This window comes from Acipenser ruthenus, chromosome 7, assembly GCF_902713425.1.
Source record: "Acipenser ruthenus chromosome 7, fAciRut3.2 maternal haplotype, whole genome shotgun sequence".
NCBI lineage: Eukaryota > Metazoa > Chordata > Actinopteri > Acipenseriformes > Acipenseridae > Acipenser > Acipenser ruthenus.
In genome coordinates this window covers 6,207,868-6,222,663 of record NC_081195.1, presented here as the reverse complement: position 1 = coordinate 6,222,663, position 14,796 = coordinate 6,207,868, and the positions used below count along the sequence as shown (strand labels likewise).

The window sequence follows — 14,796 nt, the reverse complement described above, 5'->3', positions numbered from 1 at the left end:
GTTATTGTACAGAGAAATATTTACCTTTTTTTTTTTTTTTTGTAAAGAGATATTTCCTAAAAGGGTTGAACGTGTTCACCAGTAACACCTTGAAATAACAAAAGACAAAAAAAAAGTATTACATGGTACACTGATCATATTTACAAGAGCAGTAACATGAATCTATAACTGGTAAGGTAAGCAAAACATTACAGTTTCTTAACAAACCAACATATAGATAGTACTTTAATAAAAAGTGTTACTAGAACAATGCAGTGGTTAAACTGGTTAAACATCTTTGTAAATCAGTTATATCTGCACCACTTGCTTGGCACAAGACAGATTTGTAATGTCAATCCCACTTGAATAAACCAGTTGACACTTTTATTTTATTTTTTCATGTTATGCTTTCATCTTGATGCTACAGTAATGTGTCTTTAGTCTCAGTTGCAGGGAGCAGTACTCTGCCACAAGTAAAAAAGGTTTTGTGTTGTGATCGCTAATCCCACTGTTTACAAAAGAGAGATCCAGAATAAGTGATGGCCAGTGAACAGAATACATATCACAGATGATAAAAGCACCTTAAAACTTTAAATACATTCAAAAAATTTAAGATCATTTTTTTGTATAGCTGAAATTGCTGATATGCATCTGGAAGGACATCCCAACTGCTTAGCCAAAAAAAGAGTTTCATTTCAAGCCTGGAGGATACGAGCCAAGCCAGTAAATTCTCTCTCTCTACGTCATGTAAAAGCATCAGGCGGTTTTAGTGCAAGCATTTTTACTGGTCCTTTGCAGTTTAAATTGGATTGCGTTGACAAAACTAGCTGAAAGTAAAACAATTTAAATAATGACATTTGCTAAACAGATGCATTATCCAGGGTCATCATATAAACATTTGTATGCTTGTCCCTTTGGGCATTATAAGACTATTGTCATTCTGGTAAATGCTTAAAGTTTATTGAGAGGTCTTGTTGAGCAGAAGACGCTATCTTTATAACAGTGGCTCTCCCTAGCTGCCTTAGAGGCATGGGCCTTAAATATATTAAAAAGCATCATTTTAAAAGGGACCATGTGTATTCTAATAAGTACATCAGTAAGTTTACCTTATTGTTAAAAATAAATTGACACTTTGCAGAGACTAACTTCAAAACCCAATACTATATGTATCATCTGTTTTACCTTAATTGCTATTTTTTTTCTTTTTTAATCATAACATTGAAATGTGTTATTAAATAATGCCTTTGCACAGATTCAATATGGAAAACATGAATAGTCATAAAACTACACTTGATCAGATCCTGGATACAACTGGAGTGGGTCTATCCAAATGTCCAATTATTACCTAAAAATACATCTTGGTTCAAGAAATCAATGTGTGCAGAGCAAAATTCCAGTATTTAATAGGCTGTCGGCTCATTCTGTTACCTGTGCATTTTATATTTTACAAACTCATAATTTACCAAAATGTTTCTCCTTGAACATTTTGTTTCACAGAATATTACACAGTACATTTTTTCTGTGGTCTTTAAAAACATTGAGGAAAACAAATCGGTTTGCTATGGTGCAAAACATCGGAATGGTTCAAATTCACTAAAATAGATCACAAAAATGTTACCATCAAAAGTGTCTACCACAGTGCACCGCATTGTAATAAATACTAGACATAAATACATTTACAGTACCTGAGCAAGGACACACAGCACCTTATTGAGGTGGAGCACCAAAGGTGTTAGCTCAGAGTCTCTTAAAAAAGCACATAGAGACACAATGTCTAACGTTTATACACATATATACTGAAGTTGATTAACTTAAGTCTTAACATAGTGCAAATTCGTGTCTTCAGTTGTTGACATGATTCATTTCCACTCCCAGTCACTTCACATAAACAACGTTGTTAGGCTTTGGCAGTTTTGGGGGATGTTTGGGTGCAGGCCTGTAAAATCAAAAGAATACAATTTATTTTTACTGGTGACAATTCCACTCGTTTGATTTATGAGGTAGTTGCAGAGGGCTTCTCTGTATTGTTCCAGCTTGGAATTACTCTGTCAAAATGGCACAGAACAATCCAATGAAAACAATTCTCTTTTATCTATTCAAAACGTATTTGTTTTTCTTTAATGGTGCATACAAATATTATATCTAGACTGTGAGAAATACTCTCACTTAGATATTGTTTGTACAGTGGTAAGACGAAAAAGCAGTCTGACAAACTTGAGATATGAAACACTTGTTTTTAAAATAATGGCTTACACATGTATTTGCAACTCATGAAATTAAGTGTGAAGTTTAGGGAGAAACTACTAACCTGACTGGCTGCATTATCTGAGGCATAGGGTTTGAAGTTTCAGGCGGTGTTGATGGCGCTTTGTTCAGTTGGGAACCTCTACCCAGTGGGTCCGCTGGCAGTGGCTTCTGAGGAGGACTGGGCTTCGAGGTTTCCTGTTTAAAAGACAGTTACCACAGTGTGATCACCTCTAAACTGTAACTGTCCACCAGAGGGTGCTCACAGTCTACTATGTTGATAACAAAGAGAATCAGTGATGGATATTTGATCACAGCTGTATATACTGTAGTAAATATTTGCCATCAACACCACCTCCCAGACTGCTTCTTCCTGAAGGCATTAGAGTTATCATATGTTCTTAATATATCTAAGGAGGCTGAGTTAAATGCAAACGGCTGCTCTACATTGTGGATTTCTTCTTTTTTTCTTTTATAAATTTAGTCGTTGCCAATTATTTTTATTATTTTCTCCTAATTTTAGAATGGCCAATTATAATTTAAGCTCAGCTCACCGCTACCACCCCTGCGCTGACTCGGGAGGGCGAAGACGCAAACACGCTGTCCTCCGAAGTGTGTGCCATCAGCCAACCGCTTTTTTTCACACTGTGGACTCACCATGCAGCCACCCAAGAGCTACAGCGTCGGAGGACAACGCAGCTCTCGGGCAGCTTACAAGCAAGTCTGCAGGCGCCCGGCCAGACTACAGGGGTCGCTGGTGCGCGGTGAGCCGAGGACACCCTGGCCAACCTAACCCTCCCTCCCTCCGGGCGACGCTCGGCCAATTGTGTGCTGCCCCCTGGGAGCTCCCGTCCACGGTCGGCTGTGGAATAGCCTGGACTTGAACCGGCGACGTCCAGGCTATAGAGTGCATCCTGCACTCCACTCTGAGCGCCTTTACCAGATGCGCCACTCGGGAGCCCCAACATTGTGGATTTCTGACAGTAAAAGCTCTCCTGCTTATCTAATACAAAGCTTCAATACCACCAAATATAGCACTTAAGATAATAATCTGCATACTCTAGACTGTAACTATCAAATTGGGCTAAGCCAATTAGTACAAAATGTACAGGAAAGTTCCTAATTACAGACATTGCCCGATCCTCAAGAAACACCCTTTTCGACTAATTGTATTTTCAGAAGTAATGCTTTCTCAATTTTAAGCCGAACCAATGCCATAATTCTCTTTTTAAATTTTTTATTAAATATAAATATACTTTTGAAAAATATGCAAGGCTTAAATACATCTTTACTTTGTTGTAAAGTTAAAAATAAGCATTCTTTTGGTGGGGACCATTTTGTGGCTTGGTTATATCCTGGGTGTCTAATATGGTCCTGAGCTGTTAATAGAAAAGTTACTGTTACATATGAAAACCCCATGAGCCTTTAGGGCAGACTGATTCTCATTTCAACCCATATTCTATGTCATGGTATAGTTAAACCACATGTGGTTACAGTGCAGCACCCTATTGCGCTTGGACGGCCTTGCAAAACAAAGCTTCTTTAAATTACTTGCTTCAGACAGTGCCTTTGGAAGATTCTTCAAAGTTTCCAGACAGAGCTGTAGTGATTTGGTTACCAGCTGTTGTGACCCTAATTTTGTGCATGGTGTAAAATCCTTTGACTTACAAAAAATGTTTTAGTAGTCTTTAAATTAAACCACAATTAGTCACTGGGCTGTGTTATGTTCTTTGAACGCAATCCCTGGTCTTAATGTCAATTAGTTGGCACAAGTGTATTTATTTAGGTAATAAAGCTGAACCCGGTAGTAACCCTACAGACTTTGTCAAATTACTTGAACTGACGTAAGAATATTGTTTCTTCAGTAGCCTTGGTCTACCTGCTGATTATTTTATGCACTCTTTCATGCTTTGAAAAACGTACGTCTAGTGAGTAATTAAGTGTGAGTTGGCATCAGTTCTTAGGTACAGCATGATGCTTAAAAAAGATCAGCTTACAAGAGGGCCAAGCACCGTGATTAACAGTGAAGAACATAGCCAAAAATCAGGCAACCTTTCCCCTACTGTGAGTTAACTACTGTTAGTGCAGAGCAGGCAAGGTAGTGGATTTTTAAAATCTTTAAGCAAAGGCGCTCAAATTCTGCTTGTATAACAAGCGGTTGAGAAATCTAGCATTCCCCAAGAACACTCTGAACATTCATGGACTGCTGTGTTTATACAACAACCATTGGTCATTCAAATTGAATAACTACAGTACTTTATTGTTTGAAGTTAAAAGAAAAAATACAACATTTACAAGAGCTTTGTCGCAGCAAAATGCTAACCTGCTCTCAAACTTAGCGGTGCTTTCTTCCATCAACCTGTTACAATGCAAAGCATTGGCTCTTTAACACCTGTCAATGTGCCATCACCCGGTACCAACTCAGCCTAGGTCCATTCGAGGGTGCTATGAGAGGGCCAGGGAAATCCTTTTTTTTAAATTTAATTTAGTATTTATTTCACAAAGGGACTGATGTTTATGTATACAATATGTAAATATCAAGCTAGCACCTGGCATTCCACACACACCACATCTCCCTTTACCACAGTAAATGTGCATAGTAATTTTGCAGTTTTTCCCCATAGTTTATTATGGTTTGCCATACCTCTGTGGGCTGTACAATGATTACCTGTGCTTTACCATGCTTTCACTATGCTTGATTACATTTTGCTATGCTTTTACTATGGGGACATTTTATAAGATATGTATCAGTTTGAGTCATGATGGGCAAGACAGCAGATTTGAGTCGAGGACTGATATGAAGAAGCTTGTGTCTCATGGATTTTTTTTTCTGTACCTGTATTTGTCTGAAGGATGGGTGGGACAGCAAGCTCCTGACTGGCAGCCCTTGCTGGGGGGGGAGCAGCTGGTTAAGGGGTGGCAGGACTCGTTGTGGGATCCGATCAGCGGGGCGTGAGTCTGCTGCCGCTGCTCCTAGTGATACTGGAATGGGGTTGCTGATGTGGACCGGCTGGAACAGTGGCAGCTTCCTCATGCTGTGGCTGTGCATTGTGTGGGAGGGCAACAGGCATTCCGAGACATGAGGAGCCGGCTGCAAAGAAACAGTACGCATCATGCAGTGTAGTATTGTGCTATTGAAATCAGGGCCAATACCAACATCCAGTATGGTGCAGGGAGCTGATGAATTATTTGTGCAATTGTGGCTTCAATTTTGTTAATTTGGATACAAACACTAATATAGTAACACTAAAAGAAACATGACAAAGAATTTTACTGAGTTGCTTTTAGTATTTGTACATACTCTACCGTTGAGTTATTTTATAGTTATGGAGGTTATTTTTTATTTTTTCTTGTACAACAACAAATACCGAAACCAAGTTCCTAAAACTAGAAACAAATTGATACCATGTGTAACCCTTTACAAAAATCCAAGTCATACAAGAGTGATGCATTGATTTTGTAATTGTTAACAAAAATGAAAAGGCTGCTTTCCTAAAATATCTTCAACCCACAAATAAAAAAAAATAAAAAAAACATATTTGTATGAAATGCCAAGCAAACATTTTCAAAGGCTGAATTGATTTTTGTTCTATAATTTCACAGTATGTGGACTTACTACAAACCAGCAGACCTGTTCTAGCAATCCACCATGTTATATCTAGAATGTAATTGATTGCTCACATATTTCGTTTTGCAAACAGAAAACTTGGGAATTGAATTGGCAATCACTCATACTATTATACAGTGGTCATGCTCTTAAAGGAAATTAAATAGACACTCCTTTGAAAACACAGCAACAATTTTATTCCTTGTTAACGAAAGCATTACAAAAAAAAAGTAACACAACATATTTAATTGAAAAAAGAAACATTTTATATAACTATTACATTTGTAAAGAATCAATCTACAGTGCAATACTTTGTAAAGCATTTTTTATTGGATTGGCTCAGTTCTGTATCACTGTATCAGTTTAAAAATGCACACCAAGTTTTATACCCTACCTTGTATATACTTGAATTGTGCGGCTTGGCTGGCAGTCTCCTGGATGGAGAGGTGCTGTAGGCCGGGTTTGTTTGGTTTGGACTTGATGGCCTTGTTGGACCCACAGACCTGAAATAAAGGATTTGGAACTTGCATCACAACTGGCTAATGCAGGGTCTTCATGACCAAAAGTAATTTGTGTTGTTTCCCAAAAGAGAGGCCATTAGTACCCTTTGACAACACAACAAACGTAATGGCGGACCGGCCACAGCATTACAGATTTCTCCGGATGGATCATTTTTAAGAGAAATAGAAATAAGAGTACTGACTGCATCCTCCAGTAAATTTTTGTATCATTTAAATATATTATTTTAACATACATAATACAATCATAATTCGTAATAGTGATCCAGTGGTTACAAATGTATTCTTGAATAACAATACGTGAGCAACCAAGAATCAGAAATGAGAACACACCTTAATTTCTCTATCGTTGTCTTCTTATTTGTAAATAGCAGTCTGATTAAAGTCTTCTTCTTAAAGCAGACGATGAATCCAGCAATAATTAGACTTATAAGAGTTACTAGTATCCCTACGGTTAAACTGGTGTTGTCTGCAAAAAAAAAAAAAAAGAATCAAAAAGCAATGAAAATGTTGCACATGGCAGATATACTGCACTCCAGTGAATAACACAAACATCTTTGTAACACAATTTAGATAAGGAACTTAAAACCTAGTTATTTCTGATCTAACTTAATTGCCTAACCTTTCACGTAAAATATGTTTGTAGATATGTACTTAAATACTTGTAGAGAAAACAGAACTTTTATTAAAAAATATATATATGTATATATATTGAAAAGAAAAACGTAAAGTCAAAGTAACATGAATTCACTTTCTGAATTTCAACATTTTTACACTTTTAATTTCGGTTTATGCTGTCTGTGTATTAAAGTGCTCTCTTTAAATGTGGACATGTTGAATGCGAGTCAACAATCCAACTCCATTCCACTGGAGCTCACCTGCAAGTCTCATGGGTCCACTGTCCAGGCTGCCACCAAACCCCGGAATCTCACAGTGAGGAGGAGACCAGTCGGCTTCACAGTGGCAGTGCTTGTTATTGTTACACACCTTCAAAACAGCAAAACTGCATTAATATTACTGGTGTTTCTGTGGTGATGAAAAAAGCTGGAATGAGGGCAATGAAGACTAGAAGTTTGGGATAGAAAAGCACTATGTCTGTCCAAGAGGGACCAACACCCAAGGGGAGAGGGCGCAGTGTACACCCCATGCCAATGCTACATGTTTATAATAAACATACTGTTCTTTTCTTTAGAGTACTATAGGAGGCTCCTGATTCTCCCAGTATTTCACAAAAGGAATAAAACAGCTTCAAGTGATTTCTCTCACATACATGTAGTGGGTCAGCCACTGAGCTGGAATTCCATTCCCAAAATAATTTCATATTTTGTCCACATATAAATCTAATGATCCAATTATCTTGAACATTGATATCCTAAACAAATCTGGAATGGGTTCCGCTGTGTATGTTTTGGGAGTGCGAATGTGTAATGGTATTGTGGATTTTGGCGTACAAGAATTCTTTTTGGCCCTTAACAAACCGCTAAAACCTTCTCCCTATTTTTTTGTGCCAAGACAAGAACATAAGAACATAAGAACATAAGAAAGTTTACAAACGAGAGAAGGCCATTCGGCCCATCTTGCTCATTTGGTTGTTAGTAGCTTATTGATCCCAGAATCTCATCAAGCAGCTTCTTGAAGGATCCCAGGGTGTCAGTTTCAACAACATTACAGGGGAGTTGGTTCCAGACCGTCACAATTCTCTGTATAAAAAAAGTGCCTCCTATTTTCTGTTCTGAATGCCCATATATCTAATCTACATTTGTGACCACTGGTCCTTGTTTCTTTTTTCAGGTCGAAAAAGTCCCTTGGGTCAACATTGTCAATATTCTTTAAGCCTGTCTGCATATGACATGCCTTTTAAACCTGGAATAATTCTGGTCGCTCTTCTTTGCACTCTTTCTAGAGCAGCAATATCCTTTTTGTAGCGAGGTGACCAGAACTGAGAACAATATTCTATATGAGGTCTTACTAATGCATTGTACAGTTTTAACATTACTTCCCTTGATTTAAATTCAACACTTTTCACTATATATCCGAGCATCTTGTTGGCCTTTTTTATAACTTCCCCACATTGTCTAGATGAAGAAAAAAGCATTTTAATAGGACTTAAATTAATTGCTGTAAACAGTCCGGGCCAATGGGGATTGATTTTAAACTACAGGTATTAAGAGTATATACACTGTTGAGTTTAAATCACTATTATTTGGGTACTTTATAAAAAGTGGAGATGGTAGGAAATGTTATAGACTCATGCAATAACTGGAGCTAATGACATTTTAATTAGCACATAATAAATTATGTTAATAACTTGCAAGTAAGTTGAATCTAAATAAATAATGTATTGCTTAATATTTCTCAGTTCCAAGTCACTTTTCGGTACTCACCCCACGGCCATTACATTTTCCAACACACTCGTGAATCCCAAAGACACTGACATTCTTACATTGGCGATTCAGGCACATCTAAGACAGAAGCAGAAAACAAAAATGATAAGCTGTCGCATCTTACCATTAAAAACTTAAAATACTCAATCATAAACTCTTCTTATAAAACTGACAAGAAACAAAGTCAATGGCCATCATCATTACGGTACACTGAAACACTGACACAGGTATCAGCTGGTCAACTTGACATTCACAAGTGATAATTATTCATTTACATTTTGAGGATCTTTGGTTTTATTTGATTTCCATGGTTTTAAAATGAAGAAAGAAAATATATAAAGACGTACAGAAACAAGCCAAACTCTAATAACACACTGATGGACATGGTCAGTTTTAATGGATGCACTGGGGTGTGGGCTGTGTTCCTCACCATGCCATCTCCACACTTGGTGCCAGTCAGTACGAGGCCAGGGTCGGGCATGTCGTCCCCAAGGTACACATGCGTGCCACGACACAGGATCCGACCACCTTCTTGTAAGGGAATGTTAGTTTCTATGGAAACAGCATTCGTACCAATTACAGGTCGGTTGGCTCCTCCTTGACACTGAATTTTCCCACATTCAGCATCTCTGCAAAACACACAAGGATACAATAAAACCACTGACACTAAACCGCATGGAACTGCATTTGCCTTGCAACACTTATCCGACGGGAATTATTATTTTCCTGTTCAGCAGTGGGGAGTATCAATAAAAAACGGAACTGAAATGTGTTAACTGGAAAAAAGTATAATGTATTTTGAAAGTGAAAAAAAATAATAAAATAAAGTGATTGGGAACATACCGTATTTCACATTTTGCAAAGGATCCCTTTGAGTTCTTCCCACAGTTCCCATAGGGGTCACCTGCCGAGTTTACCCTTTCGAAGCAGATCCCTGGGGCAGGCTTGGCTCCTGGGGAGAAAGGAAAGCAGGTCGTTTACACACTTCTGGAAAGCAGCCACACTGGTTTCTAAGCTCATAAATAACTTTAAGCTTTAGAATCTACAGAGTAAAACAAAATAAACTTTCACAATCTTGAAGACAAATGATTCAACAACAACAGCAAAAAAAAAAACACAAGACTGAATTTTTGAAGCTATTTACTCCAATTTGAAATTAGTAATTTTTTTTAAGAAAGGAAAAACAATACACTTTTTACAATACTAAAATAAGTATGTGGCTTGATCTTTATACTTAAGACTATTTAATACGGTAAAATGAAATGTCGGAGTTGTTTACTTCTGGCTGGTAACTGTATTGGGTGTATTTTTCCTTTCTGAAAAAAAACTGTGCAAATGACAATTTGAAGTAAAGAGTTTTGAGAATCTAGTGTCTACTAGTCTAAGATGATCATATTAGGCTAAACCAGATATAGTTGGTAAACTAGAGTGAAAAGCCTTTGAAATGGAACCTCATGTAACTCCTGCTTCTCTGGGACACTAAGGACTGTATTCATGAAGAGTGGCTGTAAGTGCACAGCAGTCCTATGCATTTTCTGGGGTAGTAAAAAGATAAATAAAGGAATCCCTATCTATGCTGTATCATTTAGTGCTGCTGTCAATAGCGATACTCACCCTGACCCCAGAGGGTGATACACTGCTGCTCATGGGTCTGACAGATCCCATTGTAACAGTACCCTTCCACCTTCAGACAGGAGTGCCCGTCATGCAGGTACACGTTTGGAGGGCAGTGAGGACCATCTCCTGTGCAGAACTCTGGCAGGTCACACGCGTTACTGGAATCCCTACACGGGGTACCTGCTGGTTTCAGCTGCAAAAGGAAAAGCAGGTCTTTTAAATCAGCAAGCAGGGTGCGCATAACATTCTATGAGAAACATGTGATGATGTGATTAATTAAAAGGATTCTGTAGTTTTGACAGTGTTTGGACAGAACAAAGCAGAAGCACCGGTGGAACTGAGAAACGGCAATAACCACCTTGCAGCCTTCACAGCACTGCCCGTGTGCGCAAACAGCACCATCCTTCAGAGTGCAGGTAGTGGCGTTACAGCAAGGGTTTGTACATTCCTAAAAAATACAAGAGAAAAAGAAAGTTGGCAGGCTTTCCTGGTTTTGGGGAAAGCTTTGTCCTGGAATTTTCAGTCCCCCACCATTATGAAGGCACATACAGAGTTTCACAGCTTGTAAGTATCACAAGCTTTCATAGAAAGAAAGATCCATAAAGGAAAAATGTATATTATCAGTGTGTGTGACTAGCTCGCGCATATAATTAGTGGTAAGGAGAAAAATCAGGCAGGCTTTCAGACATGTCAGGTTGATAGAACTAAAACAACCTTTATTGTAATTCAAGAGGTATGCTAGAGAGAAGTACTATAGAAACGAAGACTGTTTTAATGGGATTCTGGCACTAAAAGTGCTGGTTGAGTGTTGTGAGACGTTTTTGATTACCCTGATTGGGGTATGTTTGTTCTGTAGTTAGGTGGAGGGCTTGTTGCTTTGGCTCTTGTCAACACACGTCATCCTTTTCTAGAAGGACTTTATTTTTATACTTTGGTCCAGTATGTACAGAAAGTTTGATTCCTGATACACATGTCAGCTGTAGTATGCAGATGTTATCAACATGTCCACAGTTGTTGAACAGGGAATTACATACCAGAAAGAATTCAGTACTGGGAAATGCCTGTTCTGGTGTCAGTTACTTGCACATTTCTTTTGCATTTTGCGGCCCCCTGGCTGCAGCGCATTGACAGGAGTGGGGCAACAGAAAGATTTTTGTGGTGGAGATCTTTCTTATCTGGTTTTGTAATTTCCAATATGAGGTTACTGTAGAGAAGGTTAAAGTGAGAATGCTTTGTTACATTTAAATAAAATGTAAATAAAAAAAGTTATCATACTGCCGTAGAAACATAAAAGTAAATCACATATTTAACTTTGGGGCTTGCAAACGGTTTTTAGTTGACATATTCATTGTAGAATTGAAAATGGTGTTTTTTCTATTGGAGTAAATAGCTATCTCAATATGTTCGCAGAGAACACAGATTTCGCAAATACATCACTACAACAAAGAGTTACATTAAGACTGCACAGAGACTAAAATGAAAGTTTTTTTTGTTGTATTGAACTTACTTCTATATCTCCACAGTCGCACTCCTCTGCCTCCTCTATGTATCCATTCCCACACTTCTGTCCTCCGTAAAGCACCTTGACCTCAGGCATGTTGAACAGGCACATCCCCACTCCCTTCTCCAGACTCACATCCAGGTCCTTCTTACTGCAGCTGCTAAACACTGTGGGGAAGGGGTACCTGTGGAAAGGGGAACGTTGACACCTTATTATATAGTGCTGGGATGAACATGGATTTTTACATTCAAACATGCTTTCAAAATGTAAACGAATATTCAATTAATGTTGAAATAATTGAGTAAAATAAACTTGTCTGTATTCTTGTCGGTAAACCTGCTGTCCAGGGAAATGTTCTCAACAGCTGAAAAAAACGATCAAGCACCAAAATCCTAGTTTTGTTTTCTGAACGTTGAAGTGTGTTTGTGCTGTACACAGAAAGCAAAGCAATTACGAAACACGAGAACCCTGTGTTTAAAATTACGTCTAATCATCTGATCTTTGTAAACAAGCTATCCTTTTAATGGTATTATTTAATCTGATGCTATGCAACTGATTTTGTACTGACAGGTTTACATTTGACTCATTAGTGTTGTTGAAAATAAGCAAATGTCATCTAGTACCCCTAGTCAAATGATTTCGTTGAAATATCATCATGTTAGTTGATATATGTTAGTGATGTACAATTGGACAGACACTGTTGGCTGTAACTGCTGCTAATAAGTGACTTTTCAAAAAGAATCGGACTGGGTTAAGCAATAAAGATGTTCATTTGTCCTGGAGGTGTACAGAGGCAAGACAAGCTTGAGATTTGTCATTAGCCATGTTCCCTCTGCACAGGAATAAGGCACCCTCTGGGTCCTCAGTGCCAACATGTCTGGGTTCATCTGCTGTTCTATTAAGAAAGAGTGAATACTGTTCAATTCTAAATTGGGTTATGTGTAACACTGCTGGAGTGTCAGAAACGTGTCTCTTACCTCATGCTCATTTTAACAAGTGCTGTAAGCCATAAGCCATAATTCCAATGGCACAGTAAAGTATTTCAGATTTTGTATAGGCACTGAGAAAATGTCTTAAAAAAAAACCAAAAAAAAAAAACAGTGTTCACAGGAGGGGTTTAGAAAGTTAATGGAAGATTTATATGAAAAACATATATATATATATTAAAAGTAGAAGTTCACTGCCTCATCTCTTTATGTCTTTTTTGGTGGCGGAACCCTATGAAGTGATATTGGCTTGCACAGTATGTGATAATATAAATAGTTTTATATACACAGTATATTAGATTATGAATGCAATCTAGTATGCGCAACGATTTCAATTCTCATCTGCAAATACCCAGCAGAAGCAAGAAACAGCCTCGTTCACGAAAGCAGCGACACCGAGTCAATGAATCAATCTTGACAGTAGGTCGGCTTCATTCGACAGTTATCTGCCTTTACAAACCACAAAGGGAACAGTGCCCAGACAACTGCGCTTCCTGCAGGAAACTAGGCAGCCAGCTAATACAGCCATAATTGAGATTCCCGACCCCCGGCCTAGTCCTTGTCTTGCTTGCCTCTGCACCGCAGCCCCATTAATAACAAGCCGCCAGACTTCGGGGAGCTCAAGTCTCTCAGAGTGTGTGTGAAAGCAGTGACATGGTCCCCTTCTCTGAGCAGTTATATAACAGCCAGTGCCAGGCAGGAAGGCCGGCTGGAAGTGCACACTCACACACACACGTCTGGGCTGGGCCGTGCTCGCATGCTGGCCGGCAGTTATCAGCGGCTGCAGGAAAACTGGAGATAAGAACCTCGACTCAATTACCGCTGTGTTTAAATTTGTTCTAAAAAACATTGCATCCTCTACTACTGATCACTGATGGAAGATAAATGGAAGCCCATGTTTTGTTTTGTTTTTATTTCAATTCAGTGAGTTAGGGTTTTGAAAAAAGATCTGACATATTTTAAAAAGATTGTTACGTGTAACATAAAAAAAACTCAACAAGCATGCTACAATTAACATGTCTGTTCCAATAGTGCACAGAAGGATAAACTGTGGAATAATGTAGTACACAGAATGTGTGTTCTGCAGTCCAGCAATCCATCACTTAAACTGCTGAGAAACCAGTGGTCTCCATTTTTTAAGCTATATAATACAGTTACACTGTCATTGTTTGCACTGCAGCATTGCAATATCATTAATGCATACTTAAGAGTGCTTGCTAGATGAAGACTCAGATAGTCCACTTCACATACAGACTCTCCACTGGTGGCTGTTTTAGTCCTAACTTCTTCCCAGATGGCAAAGAAATGAAAAAACACATGAAGGCAGAACAATTTTTTAAAAGCTCCTTCTGTCCCAAAGCCACAGAGCTCTCCTTTTAAATCTCATCGATTGGCTAAAAAGTCTCTTCAAATTAAGAACACTACAGTATTTTCGAAAGCCAGATTAGCACTTAAATTGGTTTGTGCGATCGTTCATTTTCACTGGCAGCTGATATCTGCTTGGAATGTAAATCCCAAGCATACAGCAACTATTAGTCCAGCTGAGTTACTGCGCTAGCATTCTGTTACAGGGGATTAGAGGGAAAACTGTACTCTTCTGCCTCCGATAATATTGGTTTAAACACCAGCAAGCTAACCATGTGTGTTCCAGAAACTTTAATTCAATTATGATTGGGAAAGCAAGCCAATGGAGTCTTCAAAATGTAATTCCTAGATTTCACACCAAAGATCTTTTGGATATATACAGGGTTGAATTGATTTGCTATCCTGGGGCTGGTTTCTTTATATAAACATTTTAAATACTGTAAAATTTTTTATAAATGTGTCTGTTCGAGATTTATAATAAACTTGGATTTAATCATAAATAATGCTGATGAGTTCCACTTGAATTCATGATATCACCAAGTCCCCAACTCTAAAATCCAGATAATGTTGCCTAGTATAAATGGTTCTAGATTGT

At 38.3% G+C, this 14,796-nt stretch overlaps 1 protein-coding gene across 2 annotated transcripts in view; it reads right to left on the bottom strand.

The window, feature by feature from the left end:
• Positions 1–25: 25 nt before the first annotated feature.
• Positions 26–14,796, bottom strand: part of LOC117414663 (disintegrin and metalloproteinase domain-containing protein 12-like) — an 81,339-nt gene continuing 66,568 nt past the window's right edge. Inside the window, exons 12-23 of one of the 2 annotated variants that reach the window (XM_034024427.3) lie at positions 11,857–12,034; positions 10,708–10,797; positions 10,347–10,542; positions 9,576–9,684; positions 9,163–9,361; positions 8,733–8,810; positions 7,227–7,335; positions 6,682–6,817; positions 6,225–6,333; positions 5,060–5,314; positions 2,288–2,421; positions 26–1,915 (exon numbers count right to left, since the gene is read on the bottom strand). In XM_034024427.3, coding sequence (XP_033880318.2) covers positions 1,855–1,915; positions 2,288–2,421; positions 5,060–5,314; positions 6,225–6,333; positions 6,682–6,817; positions 7,227–7,335; positions 8,733–8,810; positions 9,163–9,361; positions 9,576–9,684; positions 10,347–10,542; positions 10,708–10,797; positions 11,857–12,034 — 1,654 coding nt within the window. In that variant the 3' untranslated portion in view covers positions 26–1,854. The remainder of the gene's footprint in view (positions 1,916–2,287; positions 2,422–5,059; positions 5,315–6,224; positions 6,334–6,681; positions 6,818–7,226; positions 7,336–8,732; positions 8,811–9,162; positions 9,362–9,575; positions 9,685–10,346; positions 10,543–10,707; positions 10,798–11,856; positions 12,035–14,796) is intronic. The other variant, XM_034024426.3, reaches the window with a different exon arrangement.